The sequence below is a fragment of the Mycetomoellerius zeteki genome, unplaced genomic scaffold (genome assembly GCF_001594055.1).
Source record: "Mycetomoellerius zeteki isolate Tzet28-1 unplaced genomic scaffold, Tzet1.0 scaffold311, whole genome shotgun sequence".
Classification (NCBI taxonomy): domain Eukaryota; kingdom Metazoa; phylum Arthropoda; class Insecta; order Hymenoptera; family Formicidae; genus Mycetomoellerius; species Mycetomoellerius zeteki.
This window is the reverse complement of record NW_017257296.1, coordinates 10,867-32,464: the sequence shown is the minus strand read 5'-3', so window position 1 is coordinate 32,464 and position 21,598 is coordinate 10,867. Positions and strand designations below refer to the sequence as shown.

General features: G+C 34.5%; 2 protein-coding genes across 3 annotated transcripts in view; one reads left to right on the top strand and one right to left on the bottom strand.

The window, feature by feature from the left end:
• The first annotated feature begins 354 nt into the window (after nt 1–354).
• On the top strand, nt 355–4,468 carry LOC108724830 (nischarin). The gene is made up of 3 exons (XM_018451487.1): nt 355–785; nt 2,638–2,950; nt 3,043–4,468. Exons 1-3 carry the CDS (start codon nt 658–660, stop codon nt 4,006–4,008), a joined length of 1,407 nt encoding a protein of 468 aa, XP_018306989.1. The 5' UTR covers nt 355–657; the 3' UTR covers nt 4,009–4,468.
• Nucleotides 4,469–5,920: 1,452 nt separating this feature from the next.
• The window catches only part of LOC108724864 (alpha-crystallin A chain), a 23,301-nt gene continuing 7,623 nt past the window's right edge, over nt 5,921–21,598 (bottom strand). Inside the window, exons 2-4 of one of the 2 annotated variants that reach the window (XM_018451540.1) lie at nt 17,550–17,666; nt 16,206–16,395; nt 5,921–6,407 (exon numbers count right to left, since the gene is read on the bottom strand). In XM_018451540.1, coding sequence (XP_018307042.1) covers nt 6,213–6,407; nt 16,206–16,395; nt 17,550–17,666 — 502 coding nt within the window. In that variant the 3' untranslated portion in view covers nt 5,921–6,212. The remainder of the gene's footprint in view (nt 6,408–16,205; nt 16,396–17,549; nt 17,667–21,598) is intronic. The other variant, XM_018451541.1, reaches the window with a different exon arrangement.

Sequence of the window (21,598 nt, the reverse complement as noted above, 5' to 3'; positions counted from 1 at the left end):
TTTTGTATGTTTTATTGAATACATTATGCGACCTCAATCTTTTATACAATTTCAAAATTTCTGTTAACTTATCCCGCTGTGTATCCTATACGCAATTATTTTCTTTACGGAGAGAACCGAGAAGCAAACGTAGGTAGGTTTTACACGCGTGAATTTTTCCAAAATGAATTTTTCTACTCTTGGGAAAAAAACCGAAAAAATCCGCGGAAAAATTGGGTTTTTTTCCAAATAATCCTTTAAAACTATACCTACGATTAATTAATTATTAAAAGACCGACCGACGAACATTCGCGTAGTGCGTCGTTACGCCGTGAGATGGGACTAGCGTACACGAATCTTTTTTTCCGTCCGCGGTCGACGAGACAGCTGTCAAGTGTCAAAGATGCGTACTCGTATCACGGTCTCGTCTCCCGTTACGAGGAAACGTCGTTCGTCGCGAGGTATACGTCGGTGATAAGTGCGGAGGCGGACGTGTACGTTAATCAGGATGTCCCGTGCGACGCGCAAAAACCGCAGACTCTGCCCCTAAATGCGCACCGCACCGCGCTACCTCGCTACACGGTGGCAGCTCAGGCTGGCGATTACGCGAGGATAACCTCTGAGAGTCCGCGGCTCGAGAGACCTTTGCCCACGTAAATTGCGCCTCACGGCCCGGTCATGGCGTGCCTGTTGTTGAATCAGGAAAACGTCCACCTGAAAATACCGTCGGTCGACACGGTGGACGGCGTCACGTATTACTGCATCGAGGTTGCGATCGCGTCGATCAAATGGACCGTGAAACACAGGTGACGTTAATTGACACTCGAGGCACTCGCTTCCATTCTCATCCCAAGCATCATTTTGCGCTTTATTTAACTCGTGACTTTTGTGTGTATGTGCGAAAGTCTGCACGTATGCACACACACACACACACGCACGCACACGCACACACAAAAGCTTGAGATTATGCTGCTTTCCGGCAAGATGACACAGATGACACATTGGCTGCGTTCAGTAGATTCAACAGTTTTGCAACCGTTTTATGATTGTCTGTTGAGATAGAACCATTCTTCTAAATCTAAAAGTATGATCCAATCAGCGCGAAGGAAAGTTCCAACAGTTGCAAAACAAATGTTCTGCTGAATGCAGCCATTGTAAGGCACAAAACACAATAAGCCTGTTCTTTTTACACAGTTTCTGAACTTCTTACACGATTCATTTTTTTATTTTTCTTTTCACGTTGAAGAGAAAAAGATAAAAAGTTAAACTACACAAGAAATTCCGTTAAAAACAATCCTCAAATGTCATCTATATCTATATCTTGAGTGCATTCAGTACTACGATCGCTCACTGATTGCTCAGTGAGCTGTTGAATCTGTTTGATCTATATTTTTAGTTCTAACGGAATATGCCTGTGGCGATTCGCCACCAGAGGTCTAACGGGTCTTGCGCGGATTCTCGTGAACACCACAGCTACACGAATTCCTTTTAAATAAGATCCCGATCTAAAACTCTCCCGGGCGTCTAACGCCGGAATCAGACTATTGAAGATTGAGATTGAAGATTGAAGATTAAAATTTGACCAGTGAGGACAAAGGAATTTTAGCTCCTATTGTTTTGATTGATCAAATTTCAATCTTCAATCTCAATCTTCAACGCGCAGTCTGATTCCGGCCTAAAGTCCCACTACATCGTCTTAGGCCGGAATCAGACTAGGCATTAAAGATTGAGATTGAAGATTGAAAGATTGAAATTTGACCAATCGAAACAATAGGAGCTAAAATTCCTTTGCCCTCATTGGTCAAATTTCAATCTTCAATCTTCGATCTCAATCTTTAATGCGTAGTCTGATTCCGGCCTTATTGGCTACGTTTACACCGTGTGCTTAGTCCGCGACCTATACGATAGGTGTCTTTGTTTAATATACAGAATAAACAAGGACGTCTATTGTATAAACCGCGGCCTAAATGTAAACTTAGCCACTGATGAGTCCAGTAGTGGGGACCAAGACGAAACCCCGCGGTCGATCATAGTTCGAATCGATCATAATCATCTTTCATTTTTCGGCTACACCAACAAACATTGCCAAATGCCAATCAGATGCTCAGTGAGCGGTTGTAGTACTGAATGCACCCATTGTGTTTTACATTTAATCCTCATTTGTTTCATATATTGTTTTTATCCATTGTGCTTTAGGCACATTTAATTTCTATTTTTAATTTTTTCTGTTTCTCTAATATTTAATATTTATTCATGTTTCTACTAATTTTTCTGCAGATCTAACACTGGACGTTTTCCATTTAGTGATGACACAAGCATCATTCTATCTTGTCATTCAGCGAATAACAATGATAAAACATCGACTATGATTAATTCATATCACTTGTATCAACTTGTACCAAATGGAAAGCATTTACAGTGAACATATTTCATCTTTGTTTAACATTTAAAAATAGTGGTATAATGATTAACTGCGCTACATTGTGTCGTCTCTTGCTAGAGAAAAAACTGTATTTTTTATTTATTTATAAAGATAATTAAGAGAATAAGAAAAGAATGAGACATGTAACGCAAAATTTATCATGTGATTTTCCAACGAAAATAAAAATATATGCGTAAAGGGAAAAGAAAAAACTATGATTATCCTTTATGTCAAAGGTATAGTACGTTTGCGGCGTTGCACGACAGCTTTGTCTCCAAATATTGCGTCGAAAAAGACATTTTACCACCGAAGAAACTCATAGGCAACAAGTGTGAGATTTTCGTGGAGAAGCGTAGGCAGAGTCTCGAGATATATCTCAATGCTGTTTATAATTACTTGAAAAAGGCGATGCCCAGGGAGCTCGCCTTATTTCTGGATCTGCACGAGTACGATATATATTTCCTGGTGCAAAGCATGGCGTTGGAATTTTTTGTAACGGGTGATACTTTGCTACAGGCTTCGACAAGCTACAAATTCAATCCTATACAGGTAATTAAATTAACTTAGCTTTTAATTGGTGAAGATACATAAGATATTTACAAATACACTGATGTCATCTATTAATTTTTTTTTACTTTCAGTTGTATGCAATCAGCGAAAGGTTAAAGCAGCCGTGCCCATTGCTGGAAGTTGTGGATAAGGAATATGCCTTCAGTCATGTTTTGGATTTTAATTCGCGTTTAATTAGCCTCATGATCGAAGGAAGTTCGGAGCCTTACAAAACTAGCAATATTTATCCGTCCGCTTTGTCTATTGAATTATCCACCTTCAAAAATGTGCAGCATTTAACGATTGATCGGTATCCAGTCGACAAAATTTACAACATGGGAAATCTTCGGGACACCGTAACTATGTTGAAAGTTACCAACACCAAGCTCAGAAACATCGTAGAACTGGCCATGTGCGAGGAGGTTCATAAGAATATCGAAAACGCCAACGATTCTCATGTATGGATGAAGGTGACGCACTTGGATCTCAGTGATAATCGCATAGAAGTTATAGACGAGGCGATCAAACTACTGCCGCAAATAGAATGCTTGACATTGAATAACAATCACCTGTCTGAAATCTCAAACGTGACACTGTTGCCGAGATTATCCCAGTTGTATCTAGCATCGAACAATTTTACTCATCTTCCGGACGATCTTCATACGAGACTCGGATATATCGTTTACATCGACCTGTCGCAAAACAAACTCACGTCGCTCGCCAGTTTTTCGAAGCTGTATTCGTTGGAGGGATTAGATGTGAGTTGTAATCGTATCGAGAAAATCGAGGAGGTGAAACACATCGGTCATTTGCCATGCTTGGAGAACTTGAGACTAACGGGCAATCCAGTATCGACAATAGTCGATTATAGAGTCAAGGTTCTGGAACCATTTGGTAAGAGAGCCGCCGATATTTGTTTGGATAATGAAAAACCGAATCAAAAGGAGCTTGATACAGTATCGGTTCATCAAGCATTGCGCATCGCGAGGGAAGGTAAATCGCCGTCGTTCACCGCATCCGACGCCCCACTTTTCTCCGCTGAAGTTCCAAGTATATAGAAATTTTAATTGTGGTTCTCTCTCTTATTGCGACAATCGTGTTGCGCGAAGAACATTTAGATACAAAACAAAAATGTTTTATATGGTATGTAGACTTTATCACACTACGAGACTGATCTTCTCTTCTCGGTAGAACCGTAATATTAATTGTTTTTAACTCGATTTATTATACATTTGCTATTTTTATGATGTGAATAACGTAAGAACGACATGCTTTTTAATTTTATCACGATTTTCAAAAACATGTCAAAATAAAGAGAACTATGTTTTATAAAGTTTCCGTGTAATCTCATGCATAAATTCGAGATGAAACACGTGTTTCTTGTAAGCAAGTAAAAAACTTCACACGATCCATGACAAAATTATAAATATGAATATGTCATTTGATTCGTAAAATGAATTTGTAAAATTTCCACCATTTTATACATATCATGCATAGATTTTTATCGATAACAATAAATCCGCGTACCTATTGTATTTTATATATACATAATTATTTAATCATTATTTAATCGAAAACATTTAATCGAATTTACTTGACATTATTTCCTTAGAGTTAGTATAAATAAATCATAAGTCGTGTAATATTTATTTTGAGATAATGTTTAAATCTTTAAAAAATTTTTTAAAACAATACTAACACAGAAAAGTCTTGTGTAATAATTTTATAATAATTTTACGTAAGAGAGTTATCTGTGTATAAAAACATATTTTGTTAATAAAGACAAATAAACTAAAAGTCTGTGATAATATGTGTACCTTGTTGTCAACACTATGATAAAAAATTATACTTTATGTATACCACATTGCTTGGAATTCAAACTTGTGTTCATCTGTGACTATTACTCAGACTATTACTCACCTTGTATTTGTAGGGAAGATTATATAATTTTTTGTATATTTTTCATCGTTAGGAAAATATAAATTCGTTATTGTTATATTTATCATAGTTTTTATTTAAATTCGCATTACCTTTAAATATTGTACGTGTATGTGTGTGTATTGTGTATGTATGTGTATTTGTTGAGTGTTGAGTTTTGCGCAATATTTCGAAAAATATTAAAATATTCATAAATAATATCAATAATGGTCACATATTCTAAGCATTGTGTTATAGTCTTTTAACGTACACCTAAACTAACACATATATAAGTTAACCGTTACAAACGGCCATTTCTCCATTGATTTATGATATTCGACTCGTTGGTACACAAGTGCACAAATAAGCAATATAGCTCACAGCTTCTCAAAAAAGTATCTAACTAAAATACATCATTTCAAAAGGCAATGCACATTTCTGAAAAAATTATGCTATTTCTACGAGGGAATCGGAAATATCTTGTGTATCAAAGAAATAAAGCTGCTCGTATGAAAAAGGAAAAACATTTTTTATCAAACACATTTTAGCTAACTTTTTTTTACATTTATAGCACTTCATTGCTCTACGTTTGATTTCTTTTTGTATCTTTCAATGAAAGTCGACACGCACCAGGCACTTTAGCGTGATCGATTTTTCTGATATTACACTGAGAGAAAAAAATGATTACAATTACAATAATTTAACTATAATTTATAGTCTTTTTTGAGACAACTATATATTTATAGTTTTAACCATGCAAATATAGTCAATTGAGCTGTTAATAATAGTCAATAGTCACACATTCTGCTTGAAAATTTTTAGTTTTTTCTTAATATATTTATTATTATTATTATCATATAAATAGTAAGTGAATTTAAAAAAATAGTTATATTTATTATAATTGCGATTGCATTTACTGGAAAAAATTATTTTATTTACTATTTATTGATATTTTACTACATTGATATTGGAAATTATTATAATTTATAGTACAATTTTTTCATGTTTGAGAGAACTATACATATATGGTTATTATTACTAACAACTGTAGTAATAATAACCACAAAAAAGGAGCTTCTAGCCGTAATTATTTTACCATGCAATTATATATTCACGAATATCAAACACTTTTCTCTCAGTGTAGTTTAAAATTGGTCAAACTTTCTCTCGCTCGAATATAGATCAACTTCTTTAAGTTACTATAATAAAGGTAATAGTAGAAGAAGGATACAAGGACTTACGAAGGAAAGATCCAATTTGGGTAAGTCGGATGGTGGTTGGAAATAATGGGAGGAATTCGAGGCAGAAAATTAGAAATCGACTTTCCGCAATTCGTCACTGGGGTTTACTGGTGTGCGATCGGGATTAACTTCTCGCCCGATCCAATCGCCGGTAATGGCGCCTCCACGGTAAGGACACCGTCCTTACTCAGGGAAGACTTGATGCTCTCAGGATTGGTTCCCTTCGGCAACAAGAATTCTCGATTGTATTCTCTGTATACCGATTTGCTCTCCGTCTTCTCCTCGTGTTTAGCATGGACCTGGACAAACGAAGTTGCATTGCGTTAAATGATATAATAATTACATGACGATTTGAACTGTATAATTATCACTATTCACATATTTCGATTCATTGATAATTAAATGTAATAGACTCGTATGCGATCTCAAGGCATTATTTTAGATCCGATTATACTATCAATTTGAAAAATTACAACTTGGATTAATAATAACATAGGTTTAATAATTTTTTAATTTTGTATTATATACACATATATATAATAATTATAGAATATTAAAAATATATATATGTATAAAGAAAAAAAATTCTTAATCGAAGTTGACGATGTTGCAATCAGCCCTTTCAATGCGGTCCTGTCGCCTTGAAACTAAAATATATTATGGCTAGTAGCCAAGTTACGCCGTAATTCTATAATCCAATGAGTTTATTATTAGCATCAATTATTATTAATGTTAACTATTAATATTAAATATTAAATATTAATATTTTGTCTACGATCCTCTCAGGATGTATGGCTTATTGACGTGAATTTACAAGCTCGTTAAGATTCACCTCGCGTGCGCCTAAAGTCGCGATTGATTTATCATTACAAATGCATTGGACTAACGATCCCGATTTTCCTCAGTCATACACACGTTTCTTTTTTGAGAAATTGAGGAATTCGAAGCTTGCGAGCGGCAAAAAGAATTATCGTTTTATCGTGACATGAATTTTCACGAGCGACAATACAAGAAGAAATATGCTCGAAAGGTGTCCTTCGTGACACCCTAACGAGCAATTTCCCTGAGTAATCTAAAAATGGGGTAACGAGAGTACCTCGTAATAGTGACCGTATTACTCATGCGTTCGACCCATGAGTCATGCCGTTCGACTATGCGTAGGTTTCGTCTCCTTAGTAGACGCGTAAGGTTAGTATAATGTGTCAGACATCGATCTTATTTTTCCATCTGCGACTAATGTATATATACGTGTATATATACGTGTTGGGTTACAGATGCATCGAGGTATCAATTTTATTATATAAAAGAATATTACATATGTATACCGTTACTTGTATTAAACCTGTAGTATTTCATAAAAATAATTTTCTCAAACTTTTCGAAATATTTCTGTTGTACAATAATATTCTTCAGTACGATTCTATACAATACCAAAATTATACATTTTAATTTTTTTATTGTATAACAAAATATTAATTATAAAAATAAATATTTACAGTAGAGTTTTATTCTTTAAATGGAGATATTTCTTTAATTCACATTTTTAAACAACTAAATTTTAATAAATATTTGTTTGAATAGTTCTAGTAAATATTTAAATGTAGATACAAAAACCATTAATTTCATTTAACTATTATTTTTTTATTGAGTAAATGTTTATTTACTGTAAGTAAATGTTTACATATTGTTAGTACTATTCAAAGAAGTATATATTAAAATTTAGTAAATTTTCTTCAGTGGAGGTTTAAAAAATATTACGAATAATATATATAAATAACTAGTCCCGGAAGTTCATTGAGTCAAGGCGGAAACTGAGACTGGGCTCTTGCCTTGAAAAAACGTCATTCTCAATAACGAAAGTGGGTTATGAGAGACACGACACAATTTTCGGATGTCTGCGTCTTACGAGAACCGTGGAAGTCATAAAGGGGTCGAAACACAGTAGGAACGAAGGACGAGACGGGGAAGATGGCGGATTGTACCGCCATCGCTTCCACCTTCTACATCACGTCGACGCGAATCGATATTTTCAAGCTTATTCTTACAAGTCATCCTTGTTCGACTCTGTTTCTCTCGCAAGTTATTCTGTATTCAATTCAACAAATGTTTACGGGAAAATATTTAATACAAAAATACTCGGAATATCTTAGCTGTGTCTGTGATATCCATCTTTAATGTCCGTGTTCTTTGCAATGTAGTTCTATCGAGCGCTTTTCGTTGACTCAGCGATCGATGATAATTTACATTTTATCACGAAGCGGAATCACCGCTCGTATGTGCGCTAATATTTCTTTATAGGCCCCGCGTCCCGAATTCTTCAAATATAACTTGCTCGTGAAGCATTACGCTTATTACGATACGTATCTCTTCGCCGTGAAGCAGTTCACCTAGATTCTACCGACGAAAAAAAGCCCTAATGAAATATGTATGAGATATATAGAAGTCGACTTATTAATCAGACTCCAACGCGTATCGCACCATTCGTTCCATTAAGCCGTAATCACATTAGCGATTGCGTATGGAAAGAAACAATTTTGTTAATTTAACACAAGTCACCAGTACAATTTAACAAGTACCAGTAATAAATTTTATTTGTAGATATAGCGACAACAAAGATGTCGGTGCCGAAAACGAATGTGATAGGGTCGTCAGTAATGACAATGAAACTAACGCTTAGCCAATGTTACGACTGTTAACTAGTACTGGGCCTTCGCTGGCAAATGACTGGCTAAAATGACTGGGCCAGTATCATCTGCTAGTGCTTAACCAGTATTGGGCCAATAGTTTGCCAACACTGCGCCAGTATCTGAACTATGGCAATCGGTAGGCAATCAGTATTGGCCCAGTTCTGGATTGATGTAAAACTCTATATGGGATGTGTTACTTAAGGTACTTTTGATTTGTGTTGTCCAAGATAATTCTTCTGTTATGGAAACTAATACTCGGTATATTTATTGTTACTGACATTATAAGTTATACTACCAATATATTTTATACCTACAGCAAATACACTAAAACAAATGTGATTTGTATCGTAAATCATGTAATGTTTGCTACATTGACGAATAATGAGAAATGATACACAATAGTATCTAACTGATCGATCTGTTTTCTTTCCAAATTATCACATAACGAATCATTGTTTGTTCTGACAAACTCATTTCTTTCTGTGCGATTATGATCAGTGATTGTCGATTACTTTTCAACCAATCAGAGCAAAGCAATCACCGATTGTTTTGCTCTAATTGATTGAAAAATAATCATCAATTAAATTGTAATATCGCGCAATCGTTAGTGTAATTGCGGCTTTATGCGCTTTCGTTTGTCCGAGAGTATTATCTTTTTAAATTATCACCATTAGATATAAAATATCTTCGTAACATTTCAGTGGATTTAAAATTAAACTTCTACTTTACAACTGGATTTAAAGTATATGCAGAACTTTAGTGGCGTGCTGTTGCTCGAAGACTTGCAAACATTGCACAATTCGCAGATAGCGCCGCCGTTGAGTTTTGTATAAACAGTGTTATTATGACGGAGTTGTTACATCATGTTAATAGTGAGTTCGATCAGCGACGTATTTAGAAATTGCTGGAGTTTGTATGACAACGAAGCGAGAGCGACTTGCCTTGAAGAGAATCGGTGGCGAGTATGCAGTGTTGACTCACATAATCAAACAGCAAAGGCAGTATGCCTTTGTAGTGTGTACATATGAAGCATCCTTGTCGAGCCATATTTTGACATCTCAAAAAATTTCCTTAATATTATATATCCCGCGAGATAGAAGTTAATTAAACTAATTTTTGTTAAATTCGTAGTCTTGCGCTTCAAAAAATTTCTCTAATCTTTAATATTAAATTTCTCGAAATACAGCTTAATTAAATTAATTAAATTTTTGTTAAAAACGTATTTTCGATGTCTCGGAATATTTCCCTATAATTTTTAATATTAAATATATCTCGAGATAAAGCTTAATTAATTAAATTTTTGATAAAGTCATATTTTTAAAACTACAATAAATCTTCTTAATCTTTAATATTAATCTTTAATATTAAATATCTCAAGTTCAATTAAATTGAATAAGTTTTTGTTAAAGCTGTACTTTTGACGCCTCAGAAAAGCTCTCTAATTTTTAATATTAAGTATCTCAAGATCAATTAAATCCCAAACATAATTAAATTATAAACAAGAGAAAATTCACAAGCTCGTTCTCACCAATCAATAATAAAATAAGTAATTATGACCAACTAAACGAGCAAAAAAGTTAATTAATTTAATATATTAGATTCAAATTCGCAAATACATACGAATAATAAACTTAGACGTTTCGTTCTCATAGAGACTTTTTCAGTTAATTAACATATAATAAGTTATAAACGGAAAATACATAGTTAATAGAAAATAGTTAATGGAGAGCCATATAAAAAATCGGCAAGTTAGTCGCATTTAAAACTATCTACAAACGCTTCCCAATCAGAGAGTCATATTGATTCATCTGGATGTTATGTCTAATTGATAAAATCTCTTTTATAATAGATTCTTCATTCACCACACTGAAAAAAAGATTGGCTGCTGCAGCAAATTAGATGGTAAAATATGGCATAGCATTTTTAATTGGTTGCAGCAGTCAATTTTTGGTTGTGTTAGTCTATCGAAATCCTATACCGACATTGAAGATAGGCTAATGCAACCAAAAATTGGCTGCTGCAACCAATTAAAAATGCTATGCCATATTTTACCATCTAATTTGCTGCAGCAGCCAATCTTTTTTTCAGTGCAGTGAAGATTTGTTGTGTTGATACACTTATCTGAATATTTTAAATATCTACTCGAACAAACAACATTATAAATATGCAATCATTTCGCCGATTGCTATTAACAGTAAACATCGTAACACTTGATCTGTAAGCCATGTTCGCCCTTCGTCGCTAATCGCGATATTTCTTGAAGCGTGTCTTCGATGGCTTTGTCGCACGCGAGAAAAATGCAGGTGCAGAATGTATGGCCGCGCCCATTAGAGCGGTAAACACCATCACAGGTAAGAGTCGCGAACGATAGGCGAGGCTTGTTGTGCTAATTGCATTACGTAAAAGTCGCTAATGATCAGTTCGCTTCGTTTCGCTTCTGGAACGTCTTCCATCGCGTTGTCAAGAAGACCAGCCGAATCTGCCAACCGAATCTATCTGTCCATGACACATGCCAATGAACGAAATAATAAGCCTTAACCTTGCCACGTGAAAAATTGGATTGACCTCGATGCAACTTGCATCTGTCTGCACGTCCTTCCTCTCCTTCTCTTTGTTCAACGTCGTAAGACTCTTATAGCGGATTCGTATTTGATTTCAGGGCGCGTGTCGCGCTGCCTTGAATAATTTTCAGGTATGAATTCCTTGGCACCGCTTCGTAGCTGGTCGGTACAACAAATGGACGTAAAGTGGCTAAGATATCGAAGGCAGCGATGTAATTACTTCGCTGACCTTTACGATAACTTTAGTTTCTCGTAAAATTTCCTATAGCTAATAGAAGGAAAGGCAATGACTCGTCAACTTTCATTGTTTAATAATTCTCAAAACTGAACAAAATTCGGCGGGCAGTTTTTAGAATTGAATATGTATATAAATTCACATCGAAATATTTAAACACTAATTGTAAGATCCACTTTGACCGAAAATATAATTTCTCTAAATTATATATAGATTTATTCTCATTGGTCTAATTTCGTATTGAAATTGTTAATAATTCTCATTACTTCTCTTAATTCCCTGCATAACGAAATATTTCTATAATTGAATCTTTGGAATTTTCTATGATTTGCTCGAAGAAAAAGCAAGACTTTTAATCACTTTCTATCTCTCGGATAAATACGGTAATATAAAAATATCAGTTTCTCGGATGCCGAGAGTTCTTCCTCCAAGCCGCGAAATGGATTCTCTCGTGATGATGGTGATCCACTAACGCAATTCTCTTGTTGCGACGTTTCTTTTGGGATATCGATCGTGCCGACTGTAAAAAAATAAAACTCACGAGGAAAGCGCGCACGGGTAACCCTAGATCCCGCAAGATCGAGAGAAAAAGAAAGCAAAGAAGAAAATGAAACGGAAAGACAAAAAGGAGAGAGACGAACTATGGTAATCCAATTCTTCGCAGGATCTAAGTTTTCGCGACGGATATCGTCTTACGAGAAACAAGCCTTACGCAATCCTACCAGCTGTAACCACTAGTCATTGGAGTGACCAAACTTTAGCCTAGATTTGCCAAACTTTAGCATCCCCAACGAACTGAATTATACGTGATTTGGATAATGTACGGTGATAGTGATTTAAATTATATTATCAACTTTTGAATATTCTAAAAGTTTAAAGATTTAAATTTTTTGTATCAAAGTTATAGATTGCATCAAAAGTCAGACCTCAAAGAATGTACCAGAAATAAACATATTATATTATTTTATTAATATTTTTTATTTTTTATTCCATCTTTAATATACATAAAACAGTCTTATTATTCTTTCTTTCACTAATTTAGATATACTGTTATAGTATCTGATAAAAATGTTAATTAATAAAACATATGACTGGCTTCTAGTACATTTTGTATATACATCGTCACAAATTTTATACTCGTAATATTTTTAAATATAATAATTTTACAGTGCAATTGTAATTAATTTTTTATTTTGAAAGATAGAAAAGAAGACTAAATCCTCGATATCCATAGTGATAGTTGCTGTTTGAAATTCAGTCTCGCGATTGTCGAAAATAACATAAGCCGCTGGCAGCTCTGACTCACAAACTAAATATAACCGTGAATTTTCACGTTCCTACTTCTCTTTTGCGAGAATGAAAACAGACCCTGAATCTTTTGAAAGTTGATTAAAGTGCTCGGATATTATCAACTCAAGATATTTAATGAAACGCTCTTTTATTATGGAAAAAAGTTTATATATATTCATAGATCGAACAATTCTATCAATTAACGATATGTACAAAGTATATGTATAAGCGACCTATTAATTATGCGATATGTACGGAATATCTGTTACAATTAGTCAGATGCTTCGACTATGCAAACTTGGAATCTCTCCCTCCGTCAAATAGAATTTAACGAGTTGTAATCAATCATGTGAATGTAATATCTAAATTTTAATCAATAATCGAGTTTTAATTAATACACATTATTTTTTATTAGAATTTTTCAATCATCGGTATTAAATACTACTCCGGACTTTTTACATATGTTTTGTATATCCATCAGTTAAATCTCTATCGAAATACCCGGCACGAATTTATACTAGATTACGTGTTATGATGAACACAAAAAAGGAGACATGCTTTCTCGTTGCTTTTGCGATGACGTCAGCTGGTCGTAAATTTGTGAGATGATCTACCCTACTCCCATACACGACCCATTCCCAGCCCGGACTACTCGTCCTTCAAAGCATCGTCCTTGGTCAAGCCCTTTAAGGTCCGCTCGCTCGCGGTGCGTGGCCTGAATTCGCCAGACCCTGACCACGTTATACGACAAGCAGCTTCGAGTTCTCCGCTGTCATCAGGCTCCCGGCGAATCCGTTTATGGAAGACTGCTCTCGTTCCCTTGAAATTATTTCAGAGAGAAGGACCATGAAGATAAATGATCGATGTCTTTTGTGAACGAAATTCGTTTACTTGAGAAAAAGAGAGATCGATCGAAGGAAGAATTAGGTTGCGCCACATGACGACGTAACTTTTCGGAGAATATAACAGATGCCGAGGTGGATAAAGAAGCATATTCGAGCGTTGATATGCCGACGACCTCGTTCGAGAAAGATAGGATGGCCAGACGATGAATGTGAATAGAAACGAATGGAGACTGAGAACGTATCGCCTTCAAGTTGAAAGAGGGAGTAACGTACAATCCAGGAGACACGTTGTTTTGACAGCCGCACACTTCCACTGAGCTGCTACGAACTACTTGAAACCAATGCTAAAGAAAACAATAATAAAATCATCTCTTTAAAGAGAAATTGATTTTTAGTCTAAATAAACTCTAATCGAACGGAATAGTGCGACTTTTGGAATACCCAGTACAAGGTATGCCTACTTTATGGGGTCATCACTTTTTATTTGAAATGAAAATGAAGGAGTGCGCTTGATTAGCCGATCATTTATCTAATAAATCATCAGAATAATGCCGTGCCTTGTTCCTTGACAAATCTTGCATCATTACGATCTTTCTTTCATCACGAAGAATGAGAGTACGATGGTACAACGACCTCATCATTTCTTCGATCTCGTGTATAACGGTAGAAGAACTTTTGCAATACCCGTGCTCGAGAGAAAGAAAGAGAGAGAAACAGTACCTGATTTCCGCTCTATTATCTCTCTTATTGAAACAAATAGATAATTCTATGATTATATTACAATTATAGTCTCATATTGCAAAGAGAAAAGACGGATATCGTGCATTAACAAGAAATGAAGTCTTCAATTGTTTAGACTTTGTCGAGAACGGAAGTAATTGCTCGTCATGTATCTTACTTTTTCTTAATTTACTTTTCAAGATATTAAATTTATTAAATTTAACTTTTCCTTAAAAATTGTTGTTCATGTTGCGAAATATGTCTACGCGACATGTCTCTTGTGTAATTCATAAGCGCGTAATCGCACCGCCCCGCATCTCGCGTTCAGCTTGTTTGTTCACAATAGCCAAACATTATTCCGGTCCGCCGGTATGACGACTGGCGTGAATTTATTTTCGGCGACGGTTATTTCCGTCCAGGTCGGCGCGAGAACGTTAGAGAAGGATCTCGAAGACGCGCTTTAGAAATCTTGAGGAATTCTCGCTCCCAATATTTCGCTTCCTGCCGCTGAAATTCTAATATTCCGAGATGGCAGCGAGAAAGAGGAGGTGCATAAATTTGTTGAATTTATATTAAGTGCCGAGCTACTCTGCGTTAAAATAAAGTTACGTTTCGCGAAGCAATCGTCAAAATCGAAACAAAACGAGACGAAACTTCACTTCGTACGACCGCGTTATTCGATGAAACCGCTTTCCTGGCAGGAAGTGACGTAACGCAGTCAATTACAACATTCTACACAGTTCATAAAGATGCGCAAGTACCTCGACAAGTATTCCGCATGTTCCATCATATTCCTTCTCTTTGGATAATATTTATAATATTTACAATAATATTTATAATAAATGTAAATTTGTTAAAAGAGAATCACTATTTTTTATACCGTTTTGCCAAAAACACTTCATTTATTTATTTAACAATTGACTTAGGAAATAATAACTTTTATGTATATTATCATTTTGAGCTTAGCACGAGAAGATAAAGTATGAAAATCGGTATCCTGATGTTAATTATTTCTCTGTGAATATAAACTATAAGCGAACTGTGTAAATGAATAGATCTACAAAAAACTATTGTAGTGCGCAATTTGCGAGTAATTAACTTCGTTTTATGATGGCAGCACATTGCGTATGACAGACAACTTTGTGTCGCGCCAATCCTCGCCAATTGCGCAAAAACTTGAGCCAGATTTACGCCTTGCCAAATTGTGCAAGAGAGTATCCCAATGCATATCGTGCGTGATGAATCAACCATATAATAATTTCGGGTTATTAGATAAATCGAGAGGAATTGCGCGGCAATAAATTGAAAGATTTAGGCTTCGAATATCTATTGTCCGAGTAAATTTTATGTATCAATTTATATATCTAAGGGTAGACTGGCTATTAAATCTTAAGGCCGATTAATTAATAGTTGATTCTTATATTAATTTAAGACCATCTTATATATATAAATACAGTCTCTTATAATGTCATAAACTAATCACAGATCCGTATTATCATCTTAAGATATTAATGCCTGTTACTACAAATGTAGTTTAATTTTAAATTCTAAGTTCTAAGAATTAGTAAAGAATATAAGAACAGACAGATGAATATCGTAAGAATAATATTAAAAAGAATTTGAATAAAATATTTTCAGCATTAAATCCTTTTCTATTACATTCGCAGTCAACATACGTTCGGTAAAGAAATTGACTCTTTATTAAATTCTTTTAGTTTCATGGCTAGGCTTGAACTTTAACTGTGATAGTTTCACTCACCAATAGTTTGTTGTCCACAGTCTTGACGACAATTTCTTCGGGCGTGTATTGCGAAACATCGAAGCGCAGTTTCAACATCTTATTGTCACCCTCGTCCTGGATGAGAGGACTATTGAGTCCGTCCAGCCAGGCATGATCGTGCTGAGGACTTAGAGAACTGCTGTTCTGAGTGGACTGTTGCGTGGTGGTGCTGTAATTTAAAACAAAAGTCTCAATTATCATCGATGATCGTTGCTCGTATGTCAAGTCTAAATGAGCAATGAGATGTCGGATACATTGATGAGATAATGAGTGTCGGATCCGTAGCCGTTAACGTAAAACCTGTGTTTGACTATACTACAGTCGGTGCGATAGTATGAAGCCTTACTTACGGTGTGTGACGATGGACAGACAAATCAAATAAATATACACAAAGACTGACATATAAAATTGTGTGTTAATATCAGTTAACGCTAAAAAGAACAGCATATTTCACATAACTATTTTCATCACGCACAGAAATAGATAAAAAAATTGCATAACTTTGTATAATAAGAAAGTCAAATTATTTATTTAAAATGCTAATTGGTAATTATGCTTTGCTCCTTTTAGCGTTAACTAAACTGGTGTTACTCTTGCACGCAGCACTATGATCTATGCAGAACCGTAAGGAAAACAAGGTTAAATATACCATAAGGTATGATCGTGTTAAGTGGGCAACGATATCATCATCCCGAGTATACGGTCACAAAAACGTGCAGACATTTATTTGTTCGTTGCACTCGCTTTGACGCGATTACAACTGCGTTAACTCTTCGTAGAAAGAACCTGTTGTAACGCTGCGTTAATGTTATTATTTTTTTTACGATTCAAATTTCCGTTATTACCTCTCAATACATTTATAATATATAAATAATATTAACGTAAATTTTATATACGTTAATATGTATTGACATAATAAATTTAAATTTCATTAAAATAACGAATTATACGATAAATTCATTAACATTTAAGAAAATAACTGACGCAATAATTAAATCTTCAACTTGGAATTTTTTTTGCTATAATCAGATCACGTAACAATTGAAAACTCCTTCTTGTTTAACGATATTATTTAAGCGCAAAATCATTAATCCATCTTATTCTTCAAGTTCATCCTACAAAAAGTTACAAACAAATGAAAAATAAACGATATAGTGCGGGATAAATGTTTCGGCTAGGAAGTAACGTAAAGTGCGGTCTAATTTCAAATTATACTATTTCAAAACGAATTCCGATCCCATAGACTGATCGCCCCTACATCGATCGACTCGTTTTCTCTGTGCGTTTTCTTTTTTTTTTCTTTTCTCTACGATAGAGCGTCACCTTTTGAAACTGTCGAACGCGGACCGCTTCGACGGTGCAGCAGGATCGACCTTGTCCCAACCTTCCTTCTTCGAGGTCGTCGACGTGTGGTGCTCGCTGGTGCTCGTGTGGTGTCGACTTCATAGTTAGTCACGTGCCAATGCAGAGAGCCATTCGGTAGGCGAGACGGTAGTCGAGCGCAGGAAGAGGGATTGTTATTATTATATACGGTTAACTCTGATGGTGTTATGGAGTCGTCCGAATTTAACGTTAATTCACGCGATCGCTTGTCTTCGCTTCTCTGTTTCTTGGCGGTACAGTTCGATTAATCTCTGTCCTGCAGTTTCCTCAGACTGGGTTTCATCAGCGATTAACAGTTATTCAGTCAGATGGTCTGAGATCTTAGATCCTTTCCGAGCTTCCTGGTTTCACTAACGACAAATCATTCTTGCTTCGCTATCTTTATTATCTTCATCAACAAGCACCAGTTTTCCACGGTGAATAAATAATCGAATCTATTTGGGAATCTATTAAAATCTTTGATCATGTAAATTCATGACTACGTTTATCTTTAACGTCGTAACAACAACTGTTCAACTGACGTATAACTGTTCAAAGTTTACTCGCCATTGATGAAAACCATTCTCGTTGAAATTACAATGTGCCCGAATATCATTACCCCGAATTTTCGATTATTAATTTTTGGCAAAAAAATACCACTGTGAATTGTATATAAAATCATACGTTATATTAATCGATTGATCAAGTATGTTTGCGAAATTTTATTAAAAGCAATAAGTTTATTTGCCAAGAAACAACGAGCGAGCGACATTCTCAGCAAAATTTAATTAAAACTCTGGTACTTTTTTAAATCTGTTATTTCCTTTATTTTTGCTGATTAAAAATATTACAACACGACTCCTTAATAAATTGCAAAAGAAAGTAGTCTTACAAGTCATTATCTCTTATACTTTCATATTCATGAAACCTCAAAAACAAAAATAAAAATAAATGAAAATAAACCATAGAACTTAGCGTCAAATTTTGACTGAATAAAAATCTCATCGCGTGTGTGTGCTATGCAACTAATGCCTATCGTAAATCTAAAATATGCTGGCAAATCGCTTTAAAAAAAGGATAAAAAGCAGTAAGACAATCGACACACGTCAAACACGCAGCAAATTAATCGTAAAGGCTATATACAAATTATTTGTACAACTTAAAAAATTAATAAGCGCACTCGGCAAATACAATACGTATATATGTGATAAGTCTTATTGATTCTAAACTTATTTAAAAGAAACACTTCGTTTACGATAAAACAAAATTTCTCGAATGGGTACCTGCCTTTGTCCCGGTGATCTTTTACCACGGAGATCGACGCTAATTACAGCTGATAATCGACGTTAAACTTATTAACAATCCCCTGAAAGGACTCTGATCGATCGTAAACGTGCTTACATGCAGATAAGAAGAGCTTAACTCCGCTTCTAACTTCGCGCGAAATACCGTCGAACTAAATATCACGATAACCGGAAGTGTCTTGCCTTGTCTTCGGAGAGGTCGTCGACCTGTTACTACGTAGGATACTATAAATAGTACGCGATTACGTCGTCGCAGCCATACTTGCACAGCGAGGGTAATCGTGATTTCTCAAGTCACGTTTACTCGTGTTACCTTAAGTTCTTCCTCGCAGAATTAACTTCGGTTTAATCATTCTACCGCACCGCTATTTTCCAGCCTCATTTATCGCTCCTCGAAATTTACACAAGTTTTGAAATAGAATATTAGAATGTCTGCACCATAAGTCTGCACCATAAGTTTATGGAGAATTTATAACTGATATTATTGTACCTAAATAGGCAGTCATAGATTATTCTTTTGTAATTATTTATATAAATCTGAAAAGATGATTTGTTTTAATACAGATGATTCACAAAAATTTTGTTCAAATTTTGGCAAAATAAGCAAAATTTGAACAAAATTTTTGTGAATGCCGTGAAAAATTCCTCTGTTATTGTTGTGGATTTTATAAAGTTTTAAAAGTCAAATTTTCTTTTCTAATGAATTATTTTGCTCTTCTAGAAGCAAGTCATATTTTATAAAAGATAATGTACGAATCCCTTCTCGATGAAAATTAATATTCGAAAGAAATGAGATCGTGTCCGACATTTATTAAGTTTTGTAATGGTCGAATAAATTGTATGACAGAGTAAAACGATTCCAAGAACGAAATGTCACTATATCCCGTCACGCGATATAACGTGTCTGACAGTAATAACAATTATTTTCCGCGTTTTATTTTCTTCGTGCGTATAGATATTGAACAAAGAGATTACTGTCAATAAATTCCTATCAACTGTCGTGATTTTTCGACAAATCTATTATTGAGAATATAAATGAATCACGATTTATACTTTTTATAAAAAACTGAGATATGCATTACCGTGAAATTCTGATTGAATCTAAGCTCGTAACATTTAAATACCACGAGACGTTCGCCAACGGGAAGTACGAAAGAGTTCAAGTAAAGCCGTAGGAAAGCTGCGTGGGAAAGAATAGGAAAGAAACGCGGTAGAGAACAATTATGCCAGACAAGAGAAAGGTCGGATCTCGTCTCATGAAATCGAGGGAGGTCGACCATAGCGCGAGCTCTTACAAAACCCGACTCGTCGGAGTGAAAAGGCCAAGCAAGACGCGAATCACGAAGTAGTAATTCTAATTTTAATCCATTACGTTATTTTGCACGCATTTCACATTATATGAATATATGTCTTATCATACTGTATGAATATATGTCTTACATACTTTAATTGATTACATATCACAAAATTTTAATTCAAGAAATAATTAAAGATATGATTTCAATAGTATCATTAGATTTCTACATATATATGAGTCTTTAACGAGGCATTTCATTGAAAGAAAAAAAAGTTTCATTAAAAAATTATAATAAAAATAGTAAACATGAAGCAATAGCGAAAATTTATTATATGACGTGAGAATAAGTCAGCGTGTTTATCTAATCTGTTTAGCTATGTTTACTACTTGAAATCGTTGAAAATGATTGGTGTAACTTGTATCAGTCTCGTATCGATACGTAGCACAATTTCATTTATTAAGAAAATTCAATTGCAGAAATTATAAACGAAAATTATGCTTTCTTCGCTCTCGTTTGACGTGATAAAACAGAATAAAAATTTTTGCCTTATGACAATTAATAGAACAAGTTTAATTAAAATATTAACACATAACTTTGATATTGTTTTTATTATATAAAATGCATTATACCTATAAAAAATGACTATTGTGCAAAATAATAAATGTTTCCGAAAAATTAAATATGATTTCTAATGATTTATTCGTTGAGTGACAAAGAATTTATAGTATTATTGTCATCGCAAGTCATATCTAGTTAATAGTGTTGCGCTTAGATAATTAAAAATTATCTAGATATAGATAAGATAAATCACACAAAAATGTATCTTAGATAAGATGATTAACTTTACATTAATCTAGATAAAAGATGAAATTAAAAAAATTTTTATCTAGATAATTTTTAAGATAATTTTGTTTTTAACTAATTATTAGACAGTAAAACGATTTATGCCCAATTTCTTCACTTCTAGATAACTTTATCTAAGAGATATCTCCCAGAATACAATGAAGATATCTCCTGGATAAGGATATCCGCAACTTATCTGGAAGTGAAGAAATTGGGCATTTAGATACAAAAAATGTATATTTTATTAATCTTTATTTTTTACAGTAAAAGTGTTTTGAACATTTCGTCTAAAAATACGGTTTCTACGTGGAATTAATATTTGTTGTCCACAAATAAAAAGGCGCTCTACTAGCGCTGATAATGGCAATGATGTGTCATATTTAAAAAAAATTTGTTTGACGTGTGGATACAAATTAAGAATATCTAATTCCTTAGATTTATCTTCTAAATATGAAAGTACTTCAATGTCTTCGAATTTTGACTGATGTCATACACTGAAAAAAAAATTGGCTGCTGCAGCAAATTAGATAGTAAAATATGGCATAGCATTTTTAATTGGTTGCAG

Bases quoted from the DNA above. Each gene is read 5' to 3' on its own strand.
- LOC108724830 (XM_018451487.1), top strand. From the start codon at position 658: ATGGCGTGCCTGTTGTTGAATCAGGAAAACGTCCACCTGAAAATACCG. The intron at 786-2,637 runs GTGACGTTAATT...TTTATGTCAAAG, and splicing joins AAATGGACCGTGAAACACAG to GTATAGTACGTTTGCGGCGT. The intron at 2,951-3,042 runs GTAATTAAATTA...TTTTACTTTCAG, and splicing joins ACAAATTCAATCCTATACAG to TTGTATGCAATCAGCGAAAG.